Source organism: Sceloporus occidentalis, unplaced genomic scaffold (assembly GCF_023333645.1).
Source record: "Sceloporus occidentalis isolate IW3139 unplaced genomic scaffold, rSceOcc1.0.p SCAF_167, whole genome shotgun sequence".
In the NCBI taxonomy this organism is placed as follows: domain Eukaryota; kingdom Metazoa; phylum Chordata; class Lepidosauria; order Squamata; family Phrynosomatidae; genus Sceloporus; species Sceloporus occidentalis.
Genome location: NW_028317147.1, coordinates 138,039 through 153,230, shown reverse-complemented (window position 1 = coordinate 153,230; position 15,192 = coordinate 138,039). Strand labels below are relative to the sequence as shown.

Here is a 15,192-nt window from a genome sequence, read left to right as displayed (position 1 = left end):
GTTGAAATGAGTTCTGCGTGTTTCATGTGGTATTCACAAGCTTATAATTTAAATCTTGCCATGTACGTCTGAACATTAGCATAGTGTGTGATCCAAATCTCTCTGTATACTTCCCCTTATGTTTCTCTGTTCTATGGGATGGAAATTAGTATTTCAGGGCTCTATAACCCTAATCTACAATAATAAGGTGTGTTCAGCAAAGGTGGGGTGGACAAGAGTTGTGGTTTCAACTGCCCTACTTCACTATTCATTATAAAGGACCAACATTGCCAGGTTTCTCCAGCAGTAAGGGCTGAGCTGGTCCTGTATAATGTATAATTCACGTGTAAGAAGACTGAGATCTCACTTATTTATCTATACGTTATACAGGGGCATCGGAGCTTTGTATTTGCACACTGGGGTTGTTGGACCTTTTGTGAATAGACCCCATAGTTTACAGAAACGGCAGAAGATGTGTTCGAAGATTAACTTGTGTAAATAAAGTATGGTGTTCTTCCAAATACTATGTCGCAGCCACACAAATAGTGCCATCTTGAGTCAACTGTGTGAAGTACTACGAACATATACATATTTTTCTTTGTGGCTTTTCCCTATACAATTTACTATTACTAGAATATTTTAGAAATATTTTTTTCCCCTTTATTTTAAGTAGAAACTATATGCATCAGAAATTGTGAAGGTAAATCCTTGCACACAATTAACAGGATCAGTCAACGCTAGAAAGATTATCATTCACTAGGGACTGTGTATACCAAATATCATTGATTCCAACTGAAAATTGTAGGGTTTTATATATATTTATATTATATTTAGGCTCTGGCTCTTTTTTAATATGCTTAAACATGGTTCCTTGGTAATGAAACCAAGAGATGAGAGCCAAAAAATATACTCGCTTCTTTTCCGGTCTATATTCACATGTAATGAAACCCCCTCGATTTTGGCCATATTGCATAGTATGTTTTTAATGGGAACGTGTAATTTATGCAGTGTGTGCCGCAGGAGAGGGACACTTCAGACATCGTACTTTATTGCATATAATAGCAGAGAGGTTCTATTAAATTTCCATTGCATCTCTTTTGCAAATGCGTGGGGTTATTCTGCAGAATCCTTCCTCCACCCCACAGTTATGTTCTCTGCAGGACAGGTGTTTGGCTGAGCAAACGTCTCCTCGCACGTCATATACTTGCCACCAGTCAGCTCCAGCACTGGCTTGTCAAACACTGCAGGGGGAGTCTATTCAAATCCCAATGTGAGGAAAGCACTCTCATTGATTTCAATGGGAATGCTTTCCTACCAGTGGCTGCTTCAAGCAGCCAATCAGTGGCAAGAATTATTGGACCATGCTGAACAAGTAGTACTGCAGAGCTGCAGCTTCTATGCCAGGTAAGTGGTTTAATATGCATGCTTCATAAAAGAAAGTGCTCAGAGTACTTTAATATGGAATTTTGTTCTGTGGAGATGTCGGGTACAATAAACCGTCCCTTTTAAATGTTAATGTTGTTCGTTACATTTATTTCCACCGTGTTTAATGCCCGCTGCCTCATTTTCTATCCAGTCCCATGGATGTACATTCCAGGTTAATCGCTGGTTTATATTAATAAGGTTCACTGCCTCGAGGCATCCACTTCCCACTGCAGGCTTTTCAGTAATGGCAGGTGGTATTAAGAGCACTTGTTAAAGATTACTTCTAGTTTACAGATTTCTTATCAGATGCTAGCAATTGCTAGAAATCTATTTTAGTTTTTAATAGCTAAAGGCTTTATTTTCCTTGTTTTGCTTACACCATTACCTTTTTTGTGTGTGTGTGTTTGTGTGGACGACTACACAAGTTTGACACATTGGAAGGAGAGTTGTTCTCTTTTCCCCCCCCCCCATTTCACTTTACATTATGACTGGCCCTATATGAAACCTATTGAAAAGATTTTTTGAATGTTACCTAAACTAAAACCATGAACTATGCATTATATAGGACAAATTCAGCCCATCAATTCTGAAACCACAACTCTGTCAATAATGCAATGGCACTGACTCTTGGGTTCTGTCTGTGCCAGGGTGTAGAGGATGTGGGTGCATGCGCCTACTTGCTTAGCTGTAATTGGGGAGAATTCAATATTTTCAAATCTTTCATATACAATTATACATGGTGTACAGGTAAAAAGTGGCCCTCTACAAAGTGACACCGCATCGTGTTTCAACGACACATGCACTTAAAGGACTAATCCTCGCTAATACATTCCTTCTTATGGAGCCATTGCTTCCCTGTCTGTCTGGAAGCCAAGGACAGCCGTCTTGCATCATTTTGAAATAAGTCCGCTTTAACATGTTTTTGCTTAAATAAGCATTGTGCATCAAACCCATAAACTATAACCGTTCAAACTGATCATATTTATGGGAAAGATAATGGCAGTGGAAATGGCTGTGCCATAAATGCAAGGCAACTGCTCTGGGAAAAATGTTGTCCCAGTTATAGGCCATACCTTATAATTTGGTGCCATTTTAAAGAAAGTTAAATTTTGAAAGAAAAAATACACAGTACAAGGGGGTTCAAAAGGCTATAATTTATGGAGATAAAAAGCTTTTTTAAGCCCTGCCCTAAACTCATGATGCACACAAGACAGGAGCAGGAACTGGTGGACACGTCTGGCACAGAATGAGCAGAGAACATGGCGGAACTCATTTTATCAGCGTTACTGATGGATCACGCTCTGCTAGACCACACAGGGAATGTTAAAGCACAACGCCACGCCATCCTAAATATCTAAACCACGGTTATAGATTGCACGCCAAATGTAAAGATTTTAATTAGGGGAAAAAGTTTTTGGCCTATAATCGGGACAATACGCTATATAATTACCGAAGCAGCAAAAAGTAAGAGTTGAAGGTTACCAGCTACCCCAGCAGGACTGGTCAAATTCCCAGATCCTAGAAGGACATGGTTTTCTAAAAATAAATGGCTGATGCCTAGCTTTTGGTCTTTCAGATACAGTATATGGACAAAAGTATTGGGACATCTGACCATTATACCAACAGGAACTTTTATGACATTGCAGCTATAACACATTCCACTCTTCTGGAAAGGCTTTACACAAGACTCAGTGTTCTGTTTAGGCCATGTCTCTATGGACCTTGCTTTGTGCACTGAGGCACATTCATGCTGGAATAGGAAAGGGCCTTCCCCAAATTGTTCCCACAAAGTTGGAACAAAATGTCTTGGTATGCTGAAACATTTAAAAACTTTCCTTCACTTGAAGTAAGGGGCCTAGCCCAAACCCTGATTTTAATAATTAAGAGGTGTGTCCCCATACTTTGTTCAAATAGTAGTGTACAAAGCAAGGTCCATAAAGACATGGTTGGATGAGTTTGGTGTGGAAGAACATGACTGATTCACACAGAGCCCTGACCTCAACTCCATTGAACACCTTTGGGGTGAAATGGAATGGAGCTTGTAAGCACGGCCTTATCGTCCACATAAGTGCCTGACCTAACAAATGCTCTACTGGATGAATGGGCAAAAAATCCCATAGAAACTCTCCAAAATCTTGTGGAAAGCCTTCCCAAAAGAGGGGAAGCTGTTATAACTGCAAAGGGGAGACCAGCTACATATTAATGTCTATGTATTTAGAATGCAATGTCGTAAAAGTTCCTGTTGGTGTAATGGTCAGTTGTCCCATTACTCTTGTCCATCTAGTGTATGGACGACATTGACTAAAAAAAAAAATTAAAATATAAAACTTTTTTTTTTTTTGTATTCTGTAAACTTTTATTTACACACATTTTTTCCTATGCAGAGCAACACTTTTCAGATATTGTGCCTGGAGAAGAATTCCTTAACCTTGGAATTGAGCAGGTTTGCAGCTTAATCGCCAGCGACAAACTAACTGTTATATCGGAAGAAAAGGTATCCAGAATCATGTTTCCGTTGCTTCTTCAATCTTGCCAAGCTAACTCTTAATATATGCAGAGTACCTTCCTGATGTTTTTTTTTCTTCTAAAATTAAGACTATTTTAAATTATGGAAACTTTGACAAAAATAGGTTGATTTGTCTGAGTCTTTTTCCTTCCCTACTAATTACAAAGACAACCAAAACCAATTCAACGGCAGCGCTAACTTAACAGGAGGAGCAGTTCTAACGTAACAGGGTCCTTCTGTGTTGCAGCATTCTAAAAGAGTGTTAGAGCTCAGCCTGCAGTTGCGTGTTTTGAGCAGATGGCTGAAGTGGTAGGATCTGTTTTAATTCCCAGTCTGGCCCTGTTTGTTTGGTACAGACATGGACAAATCCAAGTTACCATAGTTCCTAAAATGTTACTGCAGGAACCTGACTCTGCTCTGTTGTATAGGGATTTCTTGGCATGGCGTACTCCTTTTTAACATTGCACACTGTAATGACCCTAGAACAGACTCTGCATTTCTGTTTACATAAGTGTTTTACAATCATTATGCTCATGTTTATCATATGATCATAAGATGAGCAATACTCTTCAAGAGAATCCATTTCTAGAAATGCAGGCTACAGGCACCCAAAACACAATATATTACATTGCATGTGGGCACAACTGCAGTATATAATAAATCATGATGTCTTGTGGGTGGCTCTGCTGCAGAATTGTGTATATATAATTACACAAACATGTGCAAGTCCTTGTCAGGCTTCTGGAAAGGTCATTTACAAGCCATCCTATGAGATTGTTGGCTATTTTTTGTTGCTGGGATTATCCTGGAAGCCATGGCTCCATAAATTGGTTAAATCTGAAGAAGTCCTGAAAGTTGATGACTCTACATCTGTTAAAGCTGGTTTGCTAAACAGTCACATATCCTTTGGGTCTATCATCTCTGTAGCAGTATCTGTTTTTGCGTTCAAATAACAAAGTACAACAGAATATGGGGGGTTGCTTTATATGAAAATACCATAGCACAACATGTATGTGTTTGTAGGGACTAAAAGAGGTTTATTAGAAATACATGAAGTAAGTAACTTTAGAGATGTGCTAAACTGTTCTTGTTTTTTCTTGCAGGTGTTTGAAGCGGTGATTGCTTGGGTCAACCACGACACAGATGTGCGCCAGGAGCACATGGCTCACCTGATGGAACATGTTCGTCTTCCTTTACTTTCCCGGGACTATTTAGTTCAGGTAAGAAAAGAAAAACTATTTACGATCTTGTTTTTTCTTCTGATTTAAAACTGCATATTGACATGGAAGCTCATACAGATATACTTAATAGTAGCTTTTTAGGTTTATTCTCAGTATTAACAGACTGATCTAACACATTACACAAATTATTAACAGAAAGTAGGGCTGCAACAACTAATTGATAAAATCGATAATAGACAATGAAAATAGTTGCCAACGAAATTCATTATCGATTAGTTGAATTGATTTTTATCGATTATAAAATGAGGGTTTTTTCAGAGCAAATGCTCTGAAAAATACCCCTTGTTTTATAATCCGTTTCATTCGGTGTGACTCACAGCAGTTAGTACTTACAGTCCCTCCCTGCAGTCACTCTGATGCTTGGCCCCGCCCCTTTGTTTCCCAGTCCCTCTCTGCAGTCACACTGCCGATTGGCCCCGCCCCTTTCTCCATCCCTGTCTGCAGTCACACTGCCGATTGGCCCCACCCATTTCCTATAGCGTCCACAATTCATCTAACTGTGAGTATAGCATTAATATTTGGGTTGCTGAAAGTTAGGGGTGGTGGGGGTTAATTTAGGGCCAGTTATGGTTAATGGGGTCCTTAGGGTTAATTTAGGGGCAGTTATGGTTAATGGGGTCTTCAGGGTTAATTTAGGGGCAGTTATGGTTGATGGGGTCATTAGGGTTAATTTAATGCTGAGGAATGAGGGTTAATTTAATTAATTTAATAAGGTTAACTTAAGGTGCAGTTAGAGGTAAAGGGGGGCAAACTAAAGGGAATCTAAATCCTCGAGGCAGTAAAGATTAACCCTGTATTTATTTATAAAAGTATTGTGTCTATGTGCTGTGAACGAGTCTGTGAATCTATGAGGGCACTATGGTGTATCTGGGGAGGACGGAGTGACATCTGGGGGTATAAGGCATATCGGGGCACAGTGGCATATCAGGCGGTATATAAGGCATGTGTGGGGAGGGCAGAGTGGTATATGTGGGAGGCAGTGTGGCAAGCCTGATGAAATAAATGTAAGATACAAATGTACCCCATAGCACATGTAAGACATAGACAATGGTTTATATGGTGTATAGAATATGTAAAAAAAATCTATGTATACTATACCGTATTAGTCTTACTCAAAATTAATATAATAGAAAAAGCAAAAATGACTGCTTTTAAAATACAGCACTTACTCAGGGAGAAAACAAACCCTTCTATGTTGTATAAAGAAATCAAGACGGCTCTGACTTTTTGTTTTTGTGTGTTATATAATATACGTATTTGCCGGCCTAAAATATCTGACAGTTTTAAACACCGCTCTTAATTATCGCTGAGTATTAAAGCTTTTTTGTTTAATAGACCTTTGACATTTTTAGCTTTCTTAATGGGATTTTTGCCTCTGCTATAGATGTTTTCTAAATAAAATAAAAAAAATCTATATTGTATTGCAAAATGTGGTCAGTGCAGCTTTGAGATCCTTCAAACCATTCCCAGTAAAGCTCTTTAATCCCGCTATGATCATATCTTACAAAAACATAGAAATGTTTTGTGGGTCTCTTGAGGTTGTCTAGAACTTCACCGTTCACTTCCCATATAAGGCCTTTTTTATTTGCGACACTGGCTATTTTGTTTTCAGTATATACCATTTGCCCTATCCCTTATCTAGAGCTAAAGGTTTAAGGCTGAGTGTGATGGGGGATCACTGTGTTTTTGTGATCTTTGCTATGTAGAGAGTTGAAGAAGAGACTCTGGTGAAGAACAGCAGTGCCTGCAAGGATTACCTCATTGAAGCCATGAAATACCACCTCCTTCCAGGTGACCAGCGGACTCTGATAAAGAGCGCACGCACACGGCAGAGAACACCCGTCAGCCTTCCCAAAGTAAGCATGTGTATTTAGATACTGTGGGCACTTGTTTAATGAAAATGGGTTGTGTTTATGTTACGCATGTAGTGTTTCCAGGAGGCTAATTCTGGTTGCTGTGTAGCAAAAAGCCCTGTCACTGTCTTATTTCATATGCTAGGTTAGTCTTGTTTAATGTTTTTGCGGGGCTAGAGGTGTAGAAATTTTATGTCTTTCCTTATGATGACTTGGCTAGTTTTAAAATGTGCACATGTGTCTCGGATAATAAGAAAGCCAATATAACATTTGGTTATCATGGAAATTAAACTCTAGTGTTTTTGGATATTTTGCAACTGCTATGGCCGTTTAACGTTTGTGGAACGTTGTCTACTCAACATGCGTTGCGTTTTATGAGAAATATCAAGCTATGGCAGATTGCGTGAAATGTACATTTACATCTTATGGCAGGACAATTTTTTTTTAAATCTAGGAGCCAGGACTTTTTTTTGCCCTGCACTCACACTTTGCCCAGCACTCACAGTCTCACACTTTACCCTAGCCCTCACTTTGCCCCAGCACTTTGCCCTGCACTTACACTTTGCCCACACTAAAAAGCACCAGTGCATACTTTTAATTACCATTAATTAATCCCATTAATTAACTCTGTCCCCAGTTTCCCATAGGCATCTTTGTCACTAAATAGCTTCCCATAGTCCCATTAGTGACAAAGATGCCTATAGGAAATTGGGGACAGAGTTTGCCTTTGCCCCCAGTCTCCCATAGGCATCTTTGTCACTAAACATGGGACTATGGGAAGCTATTTAGTGGCAAAGATGCCTATAAGAAATTGGAGGGTGGGTGGAGCCGCCGGCAGCAGCGGGGTTGTCTGCATCGCACAGACGCCCGCTGCTGCCGGAAAGGAGGATCCAAGTCCCCTGCAACGCCGCGGGGGATCTGGATCCTAAACCCAAGTATAGGTTTGGTTCACAAACACCTAGGCGCCAGGACAAAATTATCAGCCGCCATGGCGACCTGGCGCCTGGGATTTGTCGAGCCCTGTCTTATGGTAAAGGGATCAAGTGCAATTGTAGCTCCAGATAATGCTCATCTACACACCAGGGGTTATGTTCTGCTTAATCTGTGGTTATAGTGAGTTATATAATTTTTTTAAACCATCATAATTGCTCATTATACCAAAGTCCTAGTTTGTTTAAAATATTTTAAAAATGGGGTTCCCAGTTATAGGCATAATGTAACAGTACGTTGTGGCATGCGTTTTGACTATGTTACCTGTGTGCAGGTAGATCAGTTAATGTTCTGTGTTGAGTGCATATAAATAAAGATTTGGGGCATGATAATTTAGGACTATTTTCCTTGAGACCTTTGAAAGTATTTTGTACTAAGGAAATAAATAGTTTCTAATTAAGTGACATTCTTTCCCTGTAGTTAATGGTGGTAGTTGGAGGTCAAGCCCCTAAGGCTATCCGCAGCGTGGAGTGCTATGATTTTAAAGAAGAACAGTGGCATCAAGTAGCTGAATTGCCTTCCAGAAGGTGTAGATCAGGTATGTTTGAATGTATACCACAGCTCTGTCCAGCTTTATTGCTGATAAGACCTCTGGTACTAGGGTAAAAAAAACCTCATTTTCTGTCTTAATGACCTCACCACAGAACTTTTTTCAGAGTAACCGTCACGCATAAATGGCAGCTAATAACAAATGGCATTTGAACAGGAGGAGACATACACTTTGGTATATTCAGAAGAACATGTTACTACAAGAGAATAGAGCATGCAAAGGAAGTGAAGTAGGGCCAGCAACGGAAATGCTGATGGGGTAATTAGAGGGATAGGATGATAACCAGGCTGGTTGTGCGATGAGAGTGAAGGCAGGCATCTATGAGCACTTTGTTATCCTTTGGCTCTATATGGATATGGAAAACCCATTGTATATATCCATGTAACCTGGGGGGGGGGTACTGCCAGCCTGCAATCACTTTATTATGACTAGTTCTCATACTGCTAAAAAGCCCCAGCACTGTGACACTGAGCTAAAGCGGTATTTGTGTTTTTGCTGAATGATACAATGGGTGTAGCACAGGGGCGTACCTAGAGTAATTGGCACCTGGGGCGGATCCTGTATGTGCCCCCCCCCCCCCACACACACACACACTTTAAAACTGCATAGCTTCTACCGTTATATATACCCGCGCAGACACTGAAGGTGGTAAAGCATTACTGTTATCATTATATACTGAGGCAGACATTGACGGTGGTACAGCATAACACCTATCACTATATACTGAGGCACACATTGACGGTGGTACAGTGTAATCCCTATCACTATACATTGAGCCAGACATTGACAATAGTGCAGCATAACTCCTATCACTATATACTAAGCCAAACATTGATGTGGTGTAGGCCTACCACTTCATTAGTAGTAGGGATGCACCGAAACGAATTCTGGACTGAAACTGAAAATGCAGCATTTACCTGGCCGAAACCGAATATGACCCCCCCACACACCATAAAAAACAATCTAACACTTTTATTTAAAGTAACACACCAATTAGGACGAAACAATTAAATAACAATATTTATATATATATAAATATATATATATGATTAACAGCAATCACATTCCTATCATGCCCAGGCATTCCCAGATTCCAGGATGTACTCGCAGACTTGGCATGATAGGAGTATGATTGCCCTATCTACCCCTTCTCACTCCCTTCTCCCTATCTACCCCCTATCCCCCCGTCTCACTCCCTTCTCCCTATCTACCCCCTCCTAACTATCTACCCTCTCCCCCTTTGAAGTTCACTTACCTTTCAGGAGTCCTGCGGTGGGGGTGCAAGGCCTCTGTCTCCCAGCTCTGCCACTGTATGGAACAGTATAGAGTGATGGGAGTTATGATGTACTTTAGAGCATAATTATATAATGAAAAATACATTGGAAATGGTACAGCATAACACCCATCACTCTCACACACTTACCGATCCACACATACCAATCCACTCTCACTGTCACTGAATGCTTTCCTACCTTTCCTCTTTTCTCCTTACAGCTCCTTTTCCTCCTCTTCTTCAGTTCTTCTGTCTTCTTCCGGGTCAGAGGGCACGGACGGCAGTGGACGTGGCTTCAGTGTTGTGCGCTGGGATCTGACAACAAACCCCGGCGCACAGCAGCTGTTGCCGCGCGGATCGCAAGGGAGCAGTATAGGAGGTCTTTAACAGACCTCCGGCTCCCTTGAGTGATTTTAAGCAGGGTTCAAGGGAGATCCTTGAACCGGCTAAAAATGACTCAAGGGAGCCGGAGGTCTGTTAAAGACCTCCGATACCGCTCCCTTGCGAGCCTGCTCCTCCAGCGACGGACATTACTGTCCGTCTCTGGAGGGGTGCCGGCAAATTGGCACCCCCCTAATGAGCAGCACCCGGTGCGGACCGCCCCGCCCCCCGCTAGGTACGCTACTGGTGTAGCAGTAGAAACTAATTTGGATTGTACTTTCAGGTGTGGTGTACATGAACGGTCACGTTTTTGCTGTTGGTGGATTTAATGGTTCACTCAGGGTACGCACAGTAGATTCATATGATCCAGTAAAGGACCAGTGGACTAGTGTGGCCAACATGCAGGACAGAAGAAGCACCCTAGGGGCAGCGGTTCTAAATGGCCTTCTCTATGCTGTTGGTGGATTTGATGGAAGCACAGGTAGTTTATCATCTGAAACAGTTTATTATTGCGAACATTTTTGAACAAATCTTCTACCTGTAACTCGGTACAGGTATTGGTTCTTGACCAACAACTGTATAAAACCAACTCGGTCACCTCTGCACTTGGGCCTGTTAATTAACTCTGAATATTTATGCACTTTATCTCTATTGCACCAACCTGTTGGGTAAGAGTTTGAAAAAAACTCCTAAGCTAGTTAGGATCTATTCCATCCGCAGGTAACAAAAAGTATCTCTTTGCGTATACAGTTATTGCAGTGAGCCTGGGCCCTTAGGAAATTAAAAAGAAGGTCCAGTGCAATCTACAATCTAAAGATTAGTTTCTGGTACAGTAATAAACTTCCGTTCAATATATTGGGACATTAAATGAATGCAATATAAAGTAAAATAAACGATATGAGTGTATACGTTTACCAGGTTGGTGTTCATCAAACAGTTAAGATAGAAATGTAGAGCGCAGAGCCCTTTATGAGATCCTACCCAAACTGTGCTGATCCCTTGATATTTTATATTATATACCCACCCATAAACTTGCAATGTAGCTAGCAGATTTTTTAGAAATAGCCCTAATGTTGCATCGTTTTATCCCTTGTCAGGTCTAGCGACCGTGGAAGTATATAATATTAAAGCTAATGAGTGGTTTCATGTGGCGCCAATGAACACCAGGAGGAGCAGTGTTGGTGTAGGAGTCGTTGGAGGTACGTACTTTGGTGTCCATTTATTTACTATATTTCTGGAAGACACCAAAAAAGTTTTAATGATCTGGAATTGTTAAACCATCTCTGAAACGCATACATCATTGAGCACATTCTTAATTCGGCAACATAATCATGCTGTGTAAGATACTGGGGATCCATTGTGAAGAGGTACTGCAGGTTTATTCATTAGGAATAAGTCCTAGATGATACGTACGTGTGCTTTTCTGCCATCTGATGGCGTACTTTTGTACCTGGAAGTTAATAGAGTTACGCTGGCACATTCACAGTGGAAAGTAATTTACAAGCATGCAATGGAGTAGCTGCCATAGTTACAGCTGCAGTTCACAAATAACTTGACAGTTGTCGACTACCCGGAATATACGCACTGCCCGGAATATACCCGCTGCAATCACTTGTGTATCCGTTCTGCGTTATTTAAACCCATGTTACCCTGTTTGTTTTTTCTAATGTTCCACTAGTTGTACAGAATTTTACAAGGGTGCGAATCCAGCATATATTGTAGTTAACATTTATACAAAATGGTTATTTTATACAATTATAGAAACTGTAGCATTGCATATAATCCATAACAGCTGCTGTTGTTCAGATGAACATTCTGTTCCTTCATATTGGCGTCCTTGATTTAATCATGTATGTGTTAACTGCTATATTTCAGGCATGCTATATGCAGTTGGTGGTTACGATGGAGCATCACGCCAGTGTCTTAGCACAGTTGAATGTTATAACCCAAGTACAAATGAATGGACTTACATTTCAGAAATGGGCACTCGACGGAGTGGAGCAGGTATATTACATGTTCTTTCTGTGCATGGGTGATTGTTTTTTTTTATGTGTATATGTAAGAATCACTAGGTCTTTACTTGTGTACATTCATGGTGTGATATGACTGCAGGGTTATGTTTAGTTTTCCATTTCGACCCACATGTCTGTTGTGATCATCTGTGGAATCCTGGGATCGCTGTGTGCTGTCACAAAATGTGTATGATATACAAATTAAGACTAAGCGCAATTACAACAATGATGTACACCTGCACATATGCATAAAGTGCTTCTCACGTCCATTAGAAGCCTGTAAAGACACCCTTGTACACCTTATCAACTGTGAGGGAAGACTTAAATGCGCATTTTTAATGTGAAAAAAACAGATATAAGTGTCCCTCATGTGCATTTATTGTTAAAATCAGTGTGTTACTCGAGGTAATGACGCCTGAGCCAATTAAGATAAACAGGCGGCAGAATGAGATCCTACGGCTCTTGGAGGGCAGGCCTAGTGGACCGGTCCTAAAGTATCTAATGGAAGCAAACAAAAGTATAGGATCTAGTAAATAAAAAAATTGGACACTAACTGTGGAGTAGACAAGTACCAAGTAAGTGATGCAAGCAAAGTGGATGTTACGATGATCGTGTGTTAGCTGAATGCTGTCACCTCAAGAATACCTGTAATGTTTAGGTTAAAACATACACTGGTTTAGTTTAACAGGAATTGTGTGGGTTTTCTTGTGTATAGGCCAGTTTATTTTTCCATCTGAAAATATCGCCTGGATGTGCTGCTGGGACTTAAATACTTTCTGATTTGTTTGTAGGTGTAGGAGTCTTGAATGGGTCATTATACGCAGTTGGAGGCCACGACGGTCCTTTAGTGAGAAAAAGTGTTGAGGTTTATGATCCATCTACAAATGCATGGAAACAAGTGGCTGACATGAACATGTGCAGGAGGAATGCAGGTATGGGCTGCTGTGTGCTTTACTGCGGGATCTGCTTAATAAAATGATGCACCATCATTTAGAAACCTACAGATAAAGAGGATGTGCTGCTTTCTTGTGCAGATATCCCATAATTGTTACCAAAGGATGTACATAATTATTTAACAAATAAAAAATATTAACTTAATAATGGGCATTCCAAAGAAGAAAAAAACAATAAGAAAACAAAATTGTATTTCGCACACATCTATGCTTTGTATCATAAAAACATAGCCTCAAAAATGTGTAGGTGTTCTACGTACTTTCACATACCATTTATGCATATATAGTGAGTAGAATTTTTTTTTAAATGTCACAGGATACTTTCTTCAGTGACCATTGGAAAAAGATAACTTACCATCCTGCTAATGAGTGCATGATGAATTCAGCAACAACAAACTTGTAACTAGTAAGACAAGTAACCTTAGATGGAAGAAACTGCGCCACTCAAAAACCATTTTATTGCCAAAAATCTTTAGACTCCATAAATAAATAAGCATTTTTAAGTAACATAATAGGGGCTAGAATGTTTTTTTTTTTATATATATATATATTTGTCCCCCTCCCCCCATCAGAATGTAAGCAATCTGTATCACACAGTCCAATCGTCTCAATATATTCTCAAAACCTCTTATTACTGCATATGACAAAGTATCAGCAAACTTTTCAGGGCTCCAGCCCCTTTATCAATGCATCCACCCTGAAGTGATACAACGCTAGCCCACCCCTTACTGTCCAGTTTTACTCACCCCCAAGTTCTTTGTGAATATACAAGTTTTGTGAGCAGACATTGGGGATTGAAGTGTTTGATACGGATTCTTTACATTCTGATGGTGTGGCAGCACTGCCACCAGAAAGAAGATACTTGGGAAGTGGCGAGTCCCCATCTCTTCATTGTCATATCTCTATTCCCTGATAAAATGATTTGGGAATTTGTTTAGACTATAACGCTGTAATTATATTGATCTTGTCCCTTTTTTGGACTCTTGTGTTGCAGCATTTACCCAACTATAATTGGTTTATTTTTAGTCTTTGTACTTTCACATTGAACCCATACTGAAAATACCTGTAAAAAATAATTGCTATAGGCCAATCATAAAACGTATTCATATTCGCAACACTAAAGTAATCCTGTTGTAGATGTAGATAAAGCAAAGTGAAAAGATAAATAAACATAGACTTAAGCCATTAAATAAGACAAAGTTCAGATCTTTTGCTTCAATCTGGAATATAATATTTAAACTGTATATCATATGCAATGTATACGCACTGGTAATGTATGGGCCCTGTATTTCCCATTTTCCTGTTATGACAGAATAAATAGCTTGTTGTTGCTGCTCGTTTGTCCACGAAGTTTTCTTTTTCCTTACTTCAAAGAATGAAAATGAGGGACCTGCTTTTCCAAGCTTATTGAGGAGGAATTAGGCCAAACTATGAGATTTTAATAAATTTAAAGCTAGACTAGAGCTTTTTTTTTTTTTTTTTTTAAATACATAATCAAGAAAAGGAAAGTAAAAATGATTAGTCAGAAAAAATAAAATAAGGAAGGTATGTATAAGAGGAAAAAGCCTTAATGTATATTTTTGTTTTTACAGACGAAAATAAAGGAAGGAGACCTTGGGGGGGAAAATTGTCATTTGATACATATGAGTTTATAGAGAAAGAAGTTCTACTTTAGCTATTTAAAGTAATGACACATGAGTCGACAAGGATGATGGGTGTGTACTAGCTAAAACGGTTTACTAATTTAGTTAACCAATCATTGTTAGCGAGTCTTACATCAGTCGCGGGGAAATTAATGGAATTAATGGAGATGTTAAAGGATAGGATTGTTGAACATCTAAAATCACATGGATTTCATAAGTTCATGCCAAACTAATCTTATTATTTTTTTGATTGGGTGGCTAAAAGGATGGATCAAGGTGCTGCAGTAGATCTTGCTCATCTAGGTTTCAGTATATGGTTTCATGGGGCTAAATTGATCTGGATTGGCCGACTTCAAAGATGTCCCAAATAAAGCATGGGGACAGGA

General features: G+C 39.8%; 1 protein-coding gene across 2 annotated transcripts in view; it reads left to right on the top strand.

Annotated features, from left to right (window-relative positions):
* The window catches only part of LOC149279399 (kelch-like protein 2), a 42,616-nt gene that overhangs the window by 22,711 nt on the left and 4,713 nt on the right, over window positions 1-15,192 (top strand). For both annotated transcript variants that reach the window (XM_089501235.1, XM_089501233.1), the window contains exons 5-12: window positions 3,789-3,898; window positions 5,014-5,130; window positions 6,858-7,007; window positions 8,415-8,532; window positions 10,482-10,679; window positions 11,296-11,397; window positions 12,074-12,202; window positions 13,002-13,142. In XM_089501235.1, coding sequence (XP_089357361.1) covers window positions 3,789-3,898; window positions 5,014-5,130; window positions 6,858-7,007; window positions 8,415-8,532; window positions 10,482-10,679; window positions 11,296-11,397; window positions 12,074-12,202; window positions 13,002-13,142 — 1,065 coding nt within the window. The remainder of the gene's footprint in view (window positions 1-3,788; window positions 3,899-5,013; window positions 5,131-6,857; window positions 7,008-8,414; window positions 8,533-10,481; window positions 10,680-11,295; window positions 11,398-12,073; window positions 12,203-13,001; window positions 13,143-15,192) is intronic.